The sequence below is a fragment of the Carassius auratus genome, chromosome 8 (assembly GCF_003368295.1).
Source record: "Carassius auratus strain Wakin chromosome 8, ASM336829v1, whole genome shotgun sequence".
NCBI lineage: Eukaryota > Metazoa > Chordata > Actinopteri > Cypriniformes > Cyprinidae > Carassius > Carassius auratus.
Genome location: NC_039250.1, coordinates 21569657 through 21582334, shown reverse-complemented (window position 1 = coordinate 21582334; position 12678 = coordinate 21569657). Strand labels below are relative to the sequence as shown.

Sequence of the window (12678 nt, the reverse complement as noted above, 5' to 3'; positions counted from 1 at the left end):
CAGTGTGAAGCCATTGCAAGCGCTCTCTTGTGCCTGTGCTAATGGGCTGTGGATTAAAGCGCCCACTGATTGGATAATTACAGTAACAAGGTCTTAACCGCTTTCACATTGATTTTAAAGTGAGGTGACTTTTTCTTCTCCTCTTTAACAGAAATCATACAGTATAGGAAAAACTGAAGGCTTGGAATCAAACTTTTAGAAGTGATCTTATCTCACCCAGCCAGTGCAACTCGTTTCAGCACACTCCTAGAACAAGAGCTAGAAATAGAGGGGTTAATGTGTGCATTACTGCAAACAAGATTAATATTAATGCTTTGGGACCACACATTTATGAGAGTGGACATTTAAAATGCATAGTAATGGCTTCTTTGTTTCTATTGGTTTACTGCCAGTAAAACTCCATCCAGATTGAGCGTTTGTAAGTGATGGTGGATGTCGAATGTGTCCGTCCTAATGGCTTCATTTCTGTCCACTTCATGGTGATAAAAGCCTCTTAAATGCAGAAGCTTTTGACTCTTCAACAGATAAATGGCCATTCCTCTTAAAGCATTTATCTTCATTCAAAGAAACAAGTCAACTGGTTATCAGATGGTCCTACAACCTCATGTGTTCCTTTCTACAGACTGTGATTAATGCTTGAGAAAAAGTGTTTACACAGAATGAAACTTTAGAAATGTGCCTTCTGTTGACTGTTGATTCATAGAAAAGTTCATGACTGCAGGTATTTGGTTTCCTTGGATACTGGGTTCAATATGTAAATAAATAAATAAATAAATAAATAAAACTAGCTTGAAAGTCTTTATTAGCAAAGATTCAATCTGACCATCTGACAGGACTAAAGCCTGCGGGAGGAAAAAGACTAAACAGTATAGCACTTTCCTGTTTCGTATCATTTTCTCCGAAAGTTATCTTTGCAGAAAAAAATTGTTGCTATCAAAATAAATGAAATACCTCTGCAGTCATGATGCATTATTAATGTAGTATTGACAGATTCAATCTGACTGAATCAACAGCATTTTGGTGGTTTATTATTGTTTTTTTGTTGACTGTTGATTAAGATATGTAAACATTTGTTTGCTTGTCTTTTGTCTCATAATAGAAAGTTTAGCATCATGCTAAACTTGGATATCATGGCTCTGTCAAGGCGAAGGTTGACCACATGGGTCTCAAACAGAGCTCTGACAGGAAAGATACACAAAGGTGAACAGGAAACTTTCAAGAACAGTCTGTTTTCAAGGAAGGATTTCTAAATCTTTCACCCATTTACTACTGACGAGGATTGTTTATTGAGCAGGTGATGCAATGTTATGGAACTAGGGTGAACTATTCCTTTAATTGAAATGTTCAAACTCAGTAAGACATCCTAGTACATTAGAAGTAAATATAATCAAACACATTTTCCAGTCTCCACTATACAAAAAAAATAAAAATCCTGAAGCTTAAATTAGAGAGCGACCTCTCAGTCTCCAAAAATGAAAAGACTTCTCGGCTAAGAGAAGACGAATGGACTGTTGGAAGAAATAGAAGGACCTGTCCATAGACGGCATGAATCTTAGGGATAATGACCTAAACCCGTCTCGCCGTTTCCAGTGTTGAGAAGATGATGAACAGGAAGGGGGGTGGGGGGTGTGTGTGGAGACACCCGAGAGCGCTGTAACCATGACAACTCCATCATGGCACCTCTTTTATCAGCAGAGCTGGGGGTAAAACAAAGTGGGTGAGCGATATCAGTCTGTGAGAACGCACTGGAGATATTAAGAACATAATGGATTCAAGATGAAACAATACGGCTTTTCCAGGTCATAAGCTTTTGTTTTTCCTATTTTCTGATGTCACTGATTGACTGATATTTAGAACAGCAGCCTCATTCCTAAAGGTTATTTGGTCATTTTCTTTTCCCTAATGTATAATTTCAGCCACTGCACCATGTATGTATCTGATAAAGACATTCATAAATATAATTTACAACATTATTTTACCTCTGATTTGACTTTACTTTGTAAGTAAAAACAGGCTTATTTTTACCTTTTACAGCATGATATGAAATGTCTACATCACTATGACATTCTGTTTTATGTAGAAACTGAACATTTCTGTGGGTCACAAGTCCTCAGAACAGAATGTCTGTCACAGCTGTTACTCTCAATAACAAATATTTGTTACCAGGGAAGCCAAATGCTCAATCAGGCCCAGCCAGAAACCAACAGGTCTCTTATGCATGTTCCCTTTCTGCTTTTTATTTTATTTTTTAACTGGCCACTTCTGCGACCCGGCTGAAGTGGCAGATGAGCAGCTCTCCATGGTAACTGCGCTCAACATTGCCATGACAACTCATTTTATGGGGCAAAAAAAAAAAAAAAAAAAGAATAAAAAAAAGACAACAAAGGAGAGGGAAATACAATGGAATTAATTGGAGTGAGAGTGGATGAAAGAACAAATGAAATGCTGCCACCCCTTTCCCTGCGTGAAAGCTTCTGTGTGTCACTCCATCCAAGCCTTAGACACAGTGAGATTATTCAGAGCATGTTAGACTATTAAATCATTCACTGCGGCACACTTCCTGTGCTTCTGATACTCCTTTCAGCCGATGGATTCTAAAAAAGAATGTGAATATAACAGCTGTGTGGGATTACAGTACCTGGAACACATTTACTGTGGGTAGAAATCAACAAGTACATGTATCAGGCAGTTGGGAACAGATCCTGGTGACCATTTCTTTCATTCATCCGGTAATCTTAACATGAGATAAATGTGGTCTTTTGAGTCAAATGTTTTAAAAAAAAAGCACAAAAAAAGCACATATATTACTATTCTCATCACTGCAAAATAATACATAAAATAAATAAAAATAAAAAATGCAAATAAAATAAAAAGCCATGTAATTATTTTTTTTTCTACAGTATATTAGTTGTCAAAGAATTATAAGTTGTTCTTTAACTTAAAAGTTTGCTCTGTAGCATAAGATCTAAAACTGGTTTTAAGAAAAAAAAAAGATATTATATATTATATTATAGCACTTTTGCAACTACAGTGAAAGATATGAGCTGTTATAGAGGTTGTTAGGTAACTCAAAAATGTGCTTAATGGCATAATATCTAAATATAATTTTTTATTTGATGCAAAATTTTATATAACATAATACAATGTAATATCATCTAAAATATAATATAGGACTTATCTTTAAAAAGTCATTTTAAGGGTCAGATCATGTAGAAGTAGCCCCTTAATTGCATTTTTTTCCACTTTTAAAGTGGTGTGGTATGGAAAGAAACAAGGAGAACTCAGGAATGAAAAAGAGAGTGAGAGAAAGAGAGAATGATGCATTTAGAGAAGGAAGGAGCTAAACGCTAATTAACAGTCGCCATGGAGATGGATGTGTATTCTGCTCTGTCTAATACTGTAAAAGCTCAGGTCTGCAATCAGACAGATGCGCTGAGGCTTTGGCTCGCCTTCTCAAATCAAATACTCAACAATGACTGCGTTCCAAAACATACAGCTGCATCTCAGACATCAGCCTTACGGATGCGACAGCACAAACCTCAGTTCAATAATTCGATTTTATTTGTATTCCTGCAGAAATGCATAGACACACATGCCTACAAAATACAAGATATGAGCTGCTTTAGACATATAACATTGTACATGTTCATCCAGAAGTTACAATGCTGTACATGCTCAGAAAAAAAAGCACAAAAGTTGTCACTGGGGTGGTACCTTTTTTAAAGGTACTAAAATGTACAATTTAGGCACAACCATGTACACTTCAGGTACTAATATGTACTTTTAAGATATTAAAACAAGCTCTTTAGTGGTAAATAGGGTACAGAGGTTTACCTTTTTTTCTTTTTTAAGTACTGCCCCAGTGCTTTTGTACCTTTTTTTCAGTATACCATATCATCTATTAGTATAAGAGCCTCATTGTTAGCATGTTACATCATCCCTGAAACACACAAACATACTCACATTTACTGGCTAAAGGCAGATACTGCTGGACCATTATGAAAACAATCTGTATAACTAGACAGTGAATGCATCTTCTTGCTAGATACTGATACTCTGCTACATACAGTAGTACTGATATTTACATTTCTGATCTAAATAGCATGGTGTTGCACTTGAACTCTGTTGTTATGAAACATAAGGCAACTATGGCAGACAACAAGCTGGAAAAAATCTCGCATTAGTTTATCTCTGTGTGTGTGTGTGTGTGCAAACATGATTGACATCTCAACAATATGAGCCTCTCTTAACAACAAAATATTTTAAAGTTGTTGTTTTTTTTGTATTATTATTATTAGAATTATTAGTAGTATTACAAGACAGTAGGCACAACCTGGACAGGTAATACAGCGTGTACTTGCAAAAGAAGGTTCGATTACAGTGAACTAATGTTGCAGAACAAAGATTTCTGAGTTTGGTCCCATCTCAACCAGAGATGTTATGAATATAAAGGGCTGATGATTTCAGATGCAGGACTTCATGTAGTTTGGTTACAGAAAACGATGGTTACGAAAGCATGCAGCTGCCACTGTGCTTTGTTGAAAATCTCTTTTCTTTATAGGAAAAACTGAAACTTTATGTATTTCCCTCTGGCGTTTTAAATTTAAATACTTTTGGAAAACTGTTCTTGAAGATCCTTGTTCAGCAGTTTTTTGTACAGTGATAAATGGGCCTTTCTTATATAAGCGTTAGCGTCATGTTAGCTGGCCTGTGATCTCTGGAACGATACTGTACAGACACAAACTGCTTTCTGCTTTTGTCCAAATAAAGACAAGCTGAGAATAATGCGGAGAGAAATGCTTTACAGATCTTCATATGCACTGTTGTTTCATAAGTTTGGAAGGTTTTTTTAAATACTTTTACGCTTTAAGGACACACTTCATCGATCAAAAGTCACAGTAAAGGAAATGTTAGATATATTAGGTGTATATTAAAATAGAAAACACTTTTTTTTTTTAATTGTCATCCCTAGTGAAAAAACAAAACAAAAAAACATTTAATTCTAAGTATACTACAAATACACATATTTATGTACTTTATGTAAAATTACTTGTTTGACTAGGGATAGTATTTCCGTATTTTATGTTTACTGTACTTTTGATCAAATAGAGGCAGATTTGATGAGGAGAGAAGACTTTAAACCTATTTCCTCAATGAAATATGAAGTTGTAGAAGGACATATTAAAGGGTTTGACCTTTTAAAAAAAAGTCTAGTCTTAAGTCTTAGGATTAAACTAGCATTTTAATGGCTTCAAAATGATTCTAATTTGATCTAATGAGGACTTAAACGACATCATTACTTTAAGATTTTCGGTATCCCAAATACTGTAAAAAAGTGGTAACACTTTACAATAAGGTTTATTAATAAATTACATTAGTTAACATGAACTACAAAAGAACGATACTTCTACAGCATTTATTAATCATAGTTAATTTCAGCATCCACTAATGCATTATTAAAATCTAATCATTTGTTTGTTAACAATAGTTAATGCACTATGAACTACCATGAGCAAACAATAAAAAACTGTATTTTTATTAACTATCATTAACAAAGCTTTATATACAGTATATTTAATTGTTCAATGTTTGTTCATGTTAGTTAATACATTAACTTATGTTAACAAATGACACCTTTTTGGAAAGTGTTCCCAAAAATATATTACAGGTACATTTGACCAAAAGTACTTATGCTCTCTCATGCAAAAACATGCCTGGCAGCATTTCAAATGGACAGAAATACATGATGACATGACTAGAAATATTCTTGACTGAGAAATACGATGCATGACTGATGAGAAGACGAGAGATTGGTGAGCATCCCGAATGAGTGACCCACCCGTCCCATCAGGACAAACCCCCCTCAGGTCAGGGTAGTGACTTCTGCTTGAGTGTAGTTTGCTGGGGATGTGAGCGCATCTTTACAGCTCTCTGAAACAAAGACACAGAGAGAAGTCAAACTTACTATTTCAATGAGGGGCATTAGTAAATTTATGGAACAAAATTGAAGTCTTATTAAGACTTTTATACTATTTTAACTTTGAAATGTAAAGACAATGTTACAATGACATGTAGTGGGATTTGGATCACTGAATCAATCAAAACATTAGACCCCAGCATTGCACATTTATCTACAGAGAAAGATTCCTGCCTATTAAAACGAGAAGACTTGTGGCCTTTCAGAGGCCCAGCAGTGAACCCAGAGAATGGGAAAGCCTTGGGGTCTGTCCATGTTGCTAATGGAAACCTATTAGCAGCAATTAAGTTGAGTTGCCTTTCGGGACCAGAAGCAGATCCGTAACTCAGGACTGCTGCAGATGATGCCTTTCAGTGCTGGATGACTGGCTCGCCACATAATTACACACAAATCAAGAAAAAAGTTGGCTTAAAAAACAATTTATGAGAGAAGACAGTAACCAAGGAGACTCTGCCTTACTGCAAAAAAATCTTGTTTTCTTTTAATTTTCCAGTGAAAAATCTAAATATGCTAAATAAATAAAAGACAAGATAACTGAATTTAGAAAATAAGATATTAAGACTTGTTTCCGATGACAACAAAATTTGAATTAAAGGGTTATTTCACCCAAAAATGAAAATTATGTCGTTCCAAACTAGCGAGACCTCCGTTTATCTTTGGAAAACAGTTTAAGATATTTTAGATTTAGTCCGAGAGCTCTCAGTCCCTCCATTGAAGCTCCCTCCATTTATGTCTAGAAAGGTAAGAAAAACATCATCAAAGTAGTCCATGTGACATCAGAGGGTCAGTTAGAATTTGCTGAAGCATCAAAAATAAATTTTGGTCCAAAAATAACAAAAACTATGACTTTATTCAGCATTGTCTTCTCTTCCGTGTCTGTAGTGAGCAAGTTCACAACACTGAAGCGTAGTGATGTCCGGATTGCGAACGAATCATTCGATTTAACCGGTTCTTCTTGAACCAGTTCACCAAATCGAACTGAATTGTTTGAAACGGTTCTCGTTTCCAATAAGCATTAATCCACATTAATCCATGTTTGGAACGAGTTATTAACACTGTTGGGAACATTACTTTAAAAAAGTAATTAGTTATAGTTACTCACTACTTGTTCCAAAAAGTAACCGAATTAGTAACTGAATTACTCTATAATAAAAGTAACTCGTTACCAGGGGAAGTAACTCTTTGCGTTGCTGTATAAAAAAAAAAAAAAGGTGCTGTGTGTCAAGTTTTTTTTTCTTTTTTTTTTTGCAGTTTTGCAGTTTTCACAAGTCAGTTAAAATGAGTAGAACAGACAGGTGTTCGTACATAACTACTAAAGCCACTAGCTTTGTAGATGCGTGTGTATCACATTACATGTACACATTACATGCAAGTTCTTGCCTTTGACCACAATGAATTTAAAGTAGTGCTTATATCTCCACCTTGAAAATGCCAACTTTTCATCGGATTGCTCCTGACTCGCCATCTCTCATGCGAATCTTTGTGTAGCTGTTGCGTGCTAGGGTGCGCGCGCGTTCGCGCATGTGTGCATGTTTGGCGCCACTGGCGTAAAAACACTGGCTCTGAATGGCTACAATGAAACACATGACTCTGCCTTAGCCAATCATAATCGCTTATCTCTTTATTAACCCACCTCCTCACTCGCTGTGTGAGACAGGGGTGCGTTCGGATTACATCGTTTATTAAATCAATGCATAGTAACGCACCGCATTTAATGTCCAGTAATGTTAATGGCGTTATAACGACGGGAAAAGTAATTAGTTAGATTACCCCATTACTGAAAAAATATTATTAATGACAATTTTCATTTTTGGGTAAACTAACCCTTTAAGTTTAATTTTACCAGTGTGGTACAAAAAAACAACCTTCATTTATATATTATTATCTGTGTTTGGCATCATTGTTGTTTCACACCGCAAATAAACAAACAGAGGAAATGCCACGGGTTTCTGATCTATGGATCATTCGCACATATTTATTTTTAACATCAGCGATGACATTTCCAAAGATGGAGCATCTTTGCTATGTCTGGTGAAGGAATTATTGCCTATAATCACTGTTTGTTTGACAGGACCACAGCTGCTGTCGCTCTGCCCCTCATTGATTCCCAGAGTGCATCTCGGTCTCCACATCAGCGAGGAAAATTGCACGGTTTTTTACACAAATGACAAATCAACCGTCACAGAATGTCTGAAGGGCTTAGACGACCTCTGTTTGAATTTTCCAAAAATAGAGGGAAATCAAAACAAAGATGAGAAACTAGATGAGATCACTAGACTTAGTTATTCATTTATTCATTTATGGAAATATGAATTAATTTACTCATTAGTGAACCGGATTTCAGATGATTATTCCCATCTATAAGCTGTCTTGTTCAGTCACAGGTGATAATAAGCTCCTGTTTTACATTAGCAGCACTTCTGCTCCTTCAAACGGAGAGAGGGGCTTCTAGGATGTAAAAGGTGCAATGTTTGCTTAAGAAGCTCGTGATCAAGTGATTATCTCCAGAAATAGACTGCAGGCAACCTGTCAGAGCTTTTGGGGGCCGAGGCGCAAGTCAATCAGGCTGAGTCGAAGTCTGACTTGATAGCAGCCAGCAATGCAGGATGCTGGGTTTGCAGAAGTCGTGATGCTCTCTTGTTTTGTGTGCTGTTATCAGCCTATTTTTCCAAATTTTTCAGTTTTGAAATGTCAGCTACAGAATAACATGTCTGACAAAAAAATACATTTATTTTACTGTGCTCTGGATACTTTTTCTGATAAGTCAATTGTGGCATTCTGTGGTCAAATGTTTTTATAAAGACTCTTAAACTGTACAACGGAATGATTTCCTGTATAGCTTTGACAGTTTCATGTTCCTCATGTCCACTCTACTGGCTCTTGTTTTTCATGTAATAAAATAACATTGATGCAAATCAATACTTCATATCCAATTATCCAGAAAATAAGCAGGATAATTTGGTCATTTTTTGTGAGAAAAATCCAAATAAATGACAAGACCTAATTATTGATCATTTTGCAATATATAAATATATATAGTGTTTCATTTTAATTTCCTAGACTGTGGCGCCTTGCCAGATTAATTTTGGACACTGAAAAATGACTTGAACCACTTTTCTTGAAGTGTACCAAAATAATGTTTTTAACTTTAAAAATTGTGTCGAGGTGGCATAGGAAGCAACAAATAGATTTTAATATACAAAATACAATATATTTGTAAATTTCTGAATTTATCAGTGAGATTCTAACTCTGATAAACCCTGTTTACCTGTGTGGATGGTGGGTTCAGCTCCACAAGAAAAGTCTCCAGAATTTAGCAGGAAACAAGTTGCCTCTTTCATGGGCTTGTCTCTATTGCGTGAGCATCGAAGCGTCCACCTCTCGCCCGGAGAGAGCGGCTGGGTCAGACTGCAGCTCTCCTCTTCAGAAAGAGTTACGGTAGCATCACCATTCTGCTTTGAATCTGACAACAAGACAAAAACATGGATGTCAGTGTTCATGACAATTCACTTGCAGCAAATAAACATGAATTGGCATAAGCCTTTGTTAGATTTATGCTTGAAACTGAAAACAAAGTCAATATCAATGGTAAATTTACCTTTGAACTTTTGATTCTTTTTTTTTAAGCTTGTTTCAATATGATTAATTATGATCCACATTCATATATTTAATACTGTGATATTCCCAAAGTTTATTCCCAGTATAATTCTACATTTAAATGGGCCAACTATCCCATATATACATACAGTATGGGTCTTTAGCTTCATTTTATCAAGCAACTGAATTCATCTCACTGTTGTCTCTCAGAAAACACTATTGTCGTTGAAATCCTCATGTTCTACCTGAGCGGTTTCTTCCAAGGTTCTCCTCCGCGGCAAGGGGGCAAGTGTCACTTTGTGTGCTGTTCCTTGGTGAGTTGCTTTCAGACTTCCCAAACGAGGCAGAGTTCATCACCATGTGTGGGTTTGGGTTGTGCTTCTTCTTCTTCTTGGGCAACTTCTGCTTGGCCATCGCCAATGAGTAGTACATCCCAAAATTGTTAACGATAATGGGCACTGGCATGGCAATGGTAAGCACACCTGCTAACGCACATAATGCACCGACCATCATGCCCAGCCACGTCTTAGGGTACATATCCCCATAGCCTACTGTTGTCATTGTGATCACAGCCCACCAGAAGCCGATGGGAATGCTCTTGAAATGCGTGTGGTTGCAGCCACTAGGGTCTTGGGGATCTGCGCTAATACGTTCGGCGTAGTAGATCATGGTGGCGAAGATGAGCACCCCGAGCGCCAGAAAGATGATGAGCAGACAGAACTCATTCACACTCGCCCGCAAGGTGTGGCCGAGAACCCTGAGACCCACAAAGTGTCGAGTCAGCTTAAAGATCCGTAGGATGCGCACAAAACGGACCACTCGCAGAAAGCCAAGGACGTCCTTGGCAGCTTCGGATTTGACGCCGGCCAAACTCAGCTCCAGATAGTAGGGCAGGATGGCAACAAAGTCAATGATGTTTAGTTGGTTCTTGATGAAGAGAAGTTTGTTTGGGCAACATATGATACGGACCAGGAACTCGAAGGTAAACCACACCACGCAGATTCCCTCCACCAACGTCAGCACTGGTTTGGGCTCCATCTCCATCTTCGAGATGACGGAGGTCATGGTGGAGTTGCTTTCAGTATTTGTAGATGTGACATTACGAAGTTCATTGAAGACCTCATGGGTCTCCAGGCAGAAGTTAGTGATGGACACCAGGATGAAAAACAGGGAGACAAAGGCAATTACCTGAAAGATAAGACCACAAATTAAACACGTCTCAATTAAAAAAATCACATATTCCATTAAACTGGTTATGAACTTATTTTTTATTATTTCATAATGTATCCTGAGATGCACGTCATTTACACTTAAAAAAATATCTAATTTAGAAATAGAGACATTTCCTATCCTGATTTTAGCCCTATGATTTGGCTTTGTATATGAAATAAGTATTACATGTGGATTTCTCTCTGAAATGTTTGCTGCATTTTTACTATCACAGCTGTTGAGATAAACTAATCATGAAAAATGTTGATTATATTCCAATCTACTGTACTCCGTCAATGAAAGTTTGCAGCACTGAGTATTGTAGCTGATGACAGACAGTTGAGTGCATGAATGCAGCAATCTCATCATTTCATCTCGATTTTTGCACTCTCACAAATGTTTCTATCATAACTAACAATGCACAAATTATGTAAATAAAAGTTCCATGATGCAGTGTAGACTGCGTTAACTCGCACTGTGTGATTGATAGCTCCAGCGTTCATATTTATAATTTAATCACAATTTAAATAACAAATTTTCTTCACCCTACTAAGAGAAAAAAATGTATAGTTGACCATGTTTCGTCAATGGCTTGATTTACTTATGCATAAACAACAATAAATTATTTTGAGACAAAGAACAGCTAACTGTACTTGAATCATTAAATATCAGAAGCCAAAGGGTCACTAAACTCAGTCCTGGAGGACCGGCATCCTGCAGAGTTTAGCTTCAACTTGTCTCAACACACCTGCAGCGAAACTGTGACTGATTTACCAAAGAATCCACAGTGTAATGTATCAAACAAACAAATAATGCTCTGCTGAGACATCCACATAGTTGAAAATAAATAGGCTCTTTCCTAGGATCATTTTTAGTCCAGTGATCCTGTATTGCTCTTCACTCACTTTTTTCATTGCAATAATGTGCCAATGGGCGGGGCTAAAGATACGAAGATGAAGGAGTAGGCCATGATTCTGCAGAGGAGGACTATTTTCACACCATGACATCATAATGTGACAAAATCTGAAACAAGTCGTTTTCTGAGCTTGGATTCATATTTATAGCTTTCACCCAAATTTTGTTTTAACCCACTGTAAAATCCAACAAATTAACCCTTTCATTTTAAACTGACTGTCTTAAACAAAATATGTTTAAAAATATGAATGTTTACATAATACATATTTAATTTGAGTTAGAAAAAAATAATCATATCATTAGACCTAATCACAGGCTCTCCTTGGCAAAAAGGTAACCCCCAAACCTCCAACACAACAGATACCCCCTTTAACACAACATAACAAAAAACACTAACAGATCACCCCTATATTAATCATATGCAAAAACACATTTTATAACATGTAATTTCAAAAACGTATTTCCTTACACACTCTAAAGCATGATTATACTGCTTAATAGTTCACATAACTTTTTTCATTAAGTGAACTTTAATTCATATTTGAGTCAAATTAACTTGTTTTATTTAATAGTTATTAATGTTCTTTTTTTAATGAGCTGCTTAATACATTATAGGCTGTTGATGCTGTTACAAGGCATAACAACACTGAGCCAAAACTCTCTCACATTCCTCATCCTTATCTGATAAGTCATACAAGTCCACTTCCTTGTTAACATACAGTATTATCTTAAAACTTACAACAAATAGAGGCCATTTCTTTTTCCTCCATTAGGAGCAAACAATTCAATTAGCTCAAATTAAATTCCTTGGAAATTGTCAGCCGTCATCTGAAAGCAGCAGCCTAGATGAATATGTGGAAAGTGGCAAATCTGTTAGACAGAGTCATTAATGATTTTGTTATTTTTAGTAACTGAAAGATAAAGGATGATGTGAAGATTTAGATACAGGACAAGAGCGGGGGTGGGGAGGGGGTCACCAT

General features: G+C 36.5%; 1 protein-coding gene across 1 annotated transcript; it reads right to left on the bottom strand.

Moving 5' to 3' along the window:
- Nucleotides 1–5678: 5678 nt before the first annotated feature.
- LOC113106819 (potassium voltage-gated channel subfamily C member 4-like) lies at nt 5679–10819 on the bottom strand. The gene is made up of 3 exons (XM_026268838.1): nt 9820–10819; nt 9246–9440; nt 5679–5931 (listed from the first exon to the last, which is right to left on the bottom strand). The coding sequence occupies exons 1-3, from the start codon at nt 10817–10819 to the stop codon at nt 5864–5866; spliced, it is 1263 nt and encodes a 420-aa protein (XP_026124623.1). The 3' UTR covers nt 5679–5863.
- Between the last annotated feature and the right edge of the window lie 1859 nt (nt 10820–12678).

Bases quoted from the DNA above. Each gene is read 5' to 3' on its own strand.
- LOC113106819 (XM_026268838.1), bottom strand. From the start codon at position 10,819: ATGGAATATGTGATTTTTTTAATTGAGACGTGTTTAATTTGTGGTCTT. The intron at 9,441-9,819 runs GTAGAACATGAG...TCTTGTTGTCAG, and splicing joins CCTTGGAAGAAACCGCTCAG to ATTCAAAGCAGAATGGTGAT. The intron at 5,932-9,245 runs GTAAACAGGGTT...TCTTTGTTTCAG, and splicing joins TGAACCCACCATCCACACAG to AGAGCTGTAAAGATGCGCTC.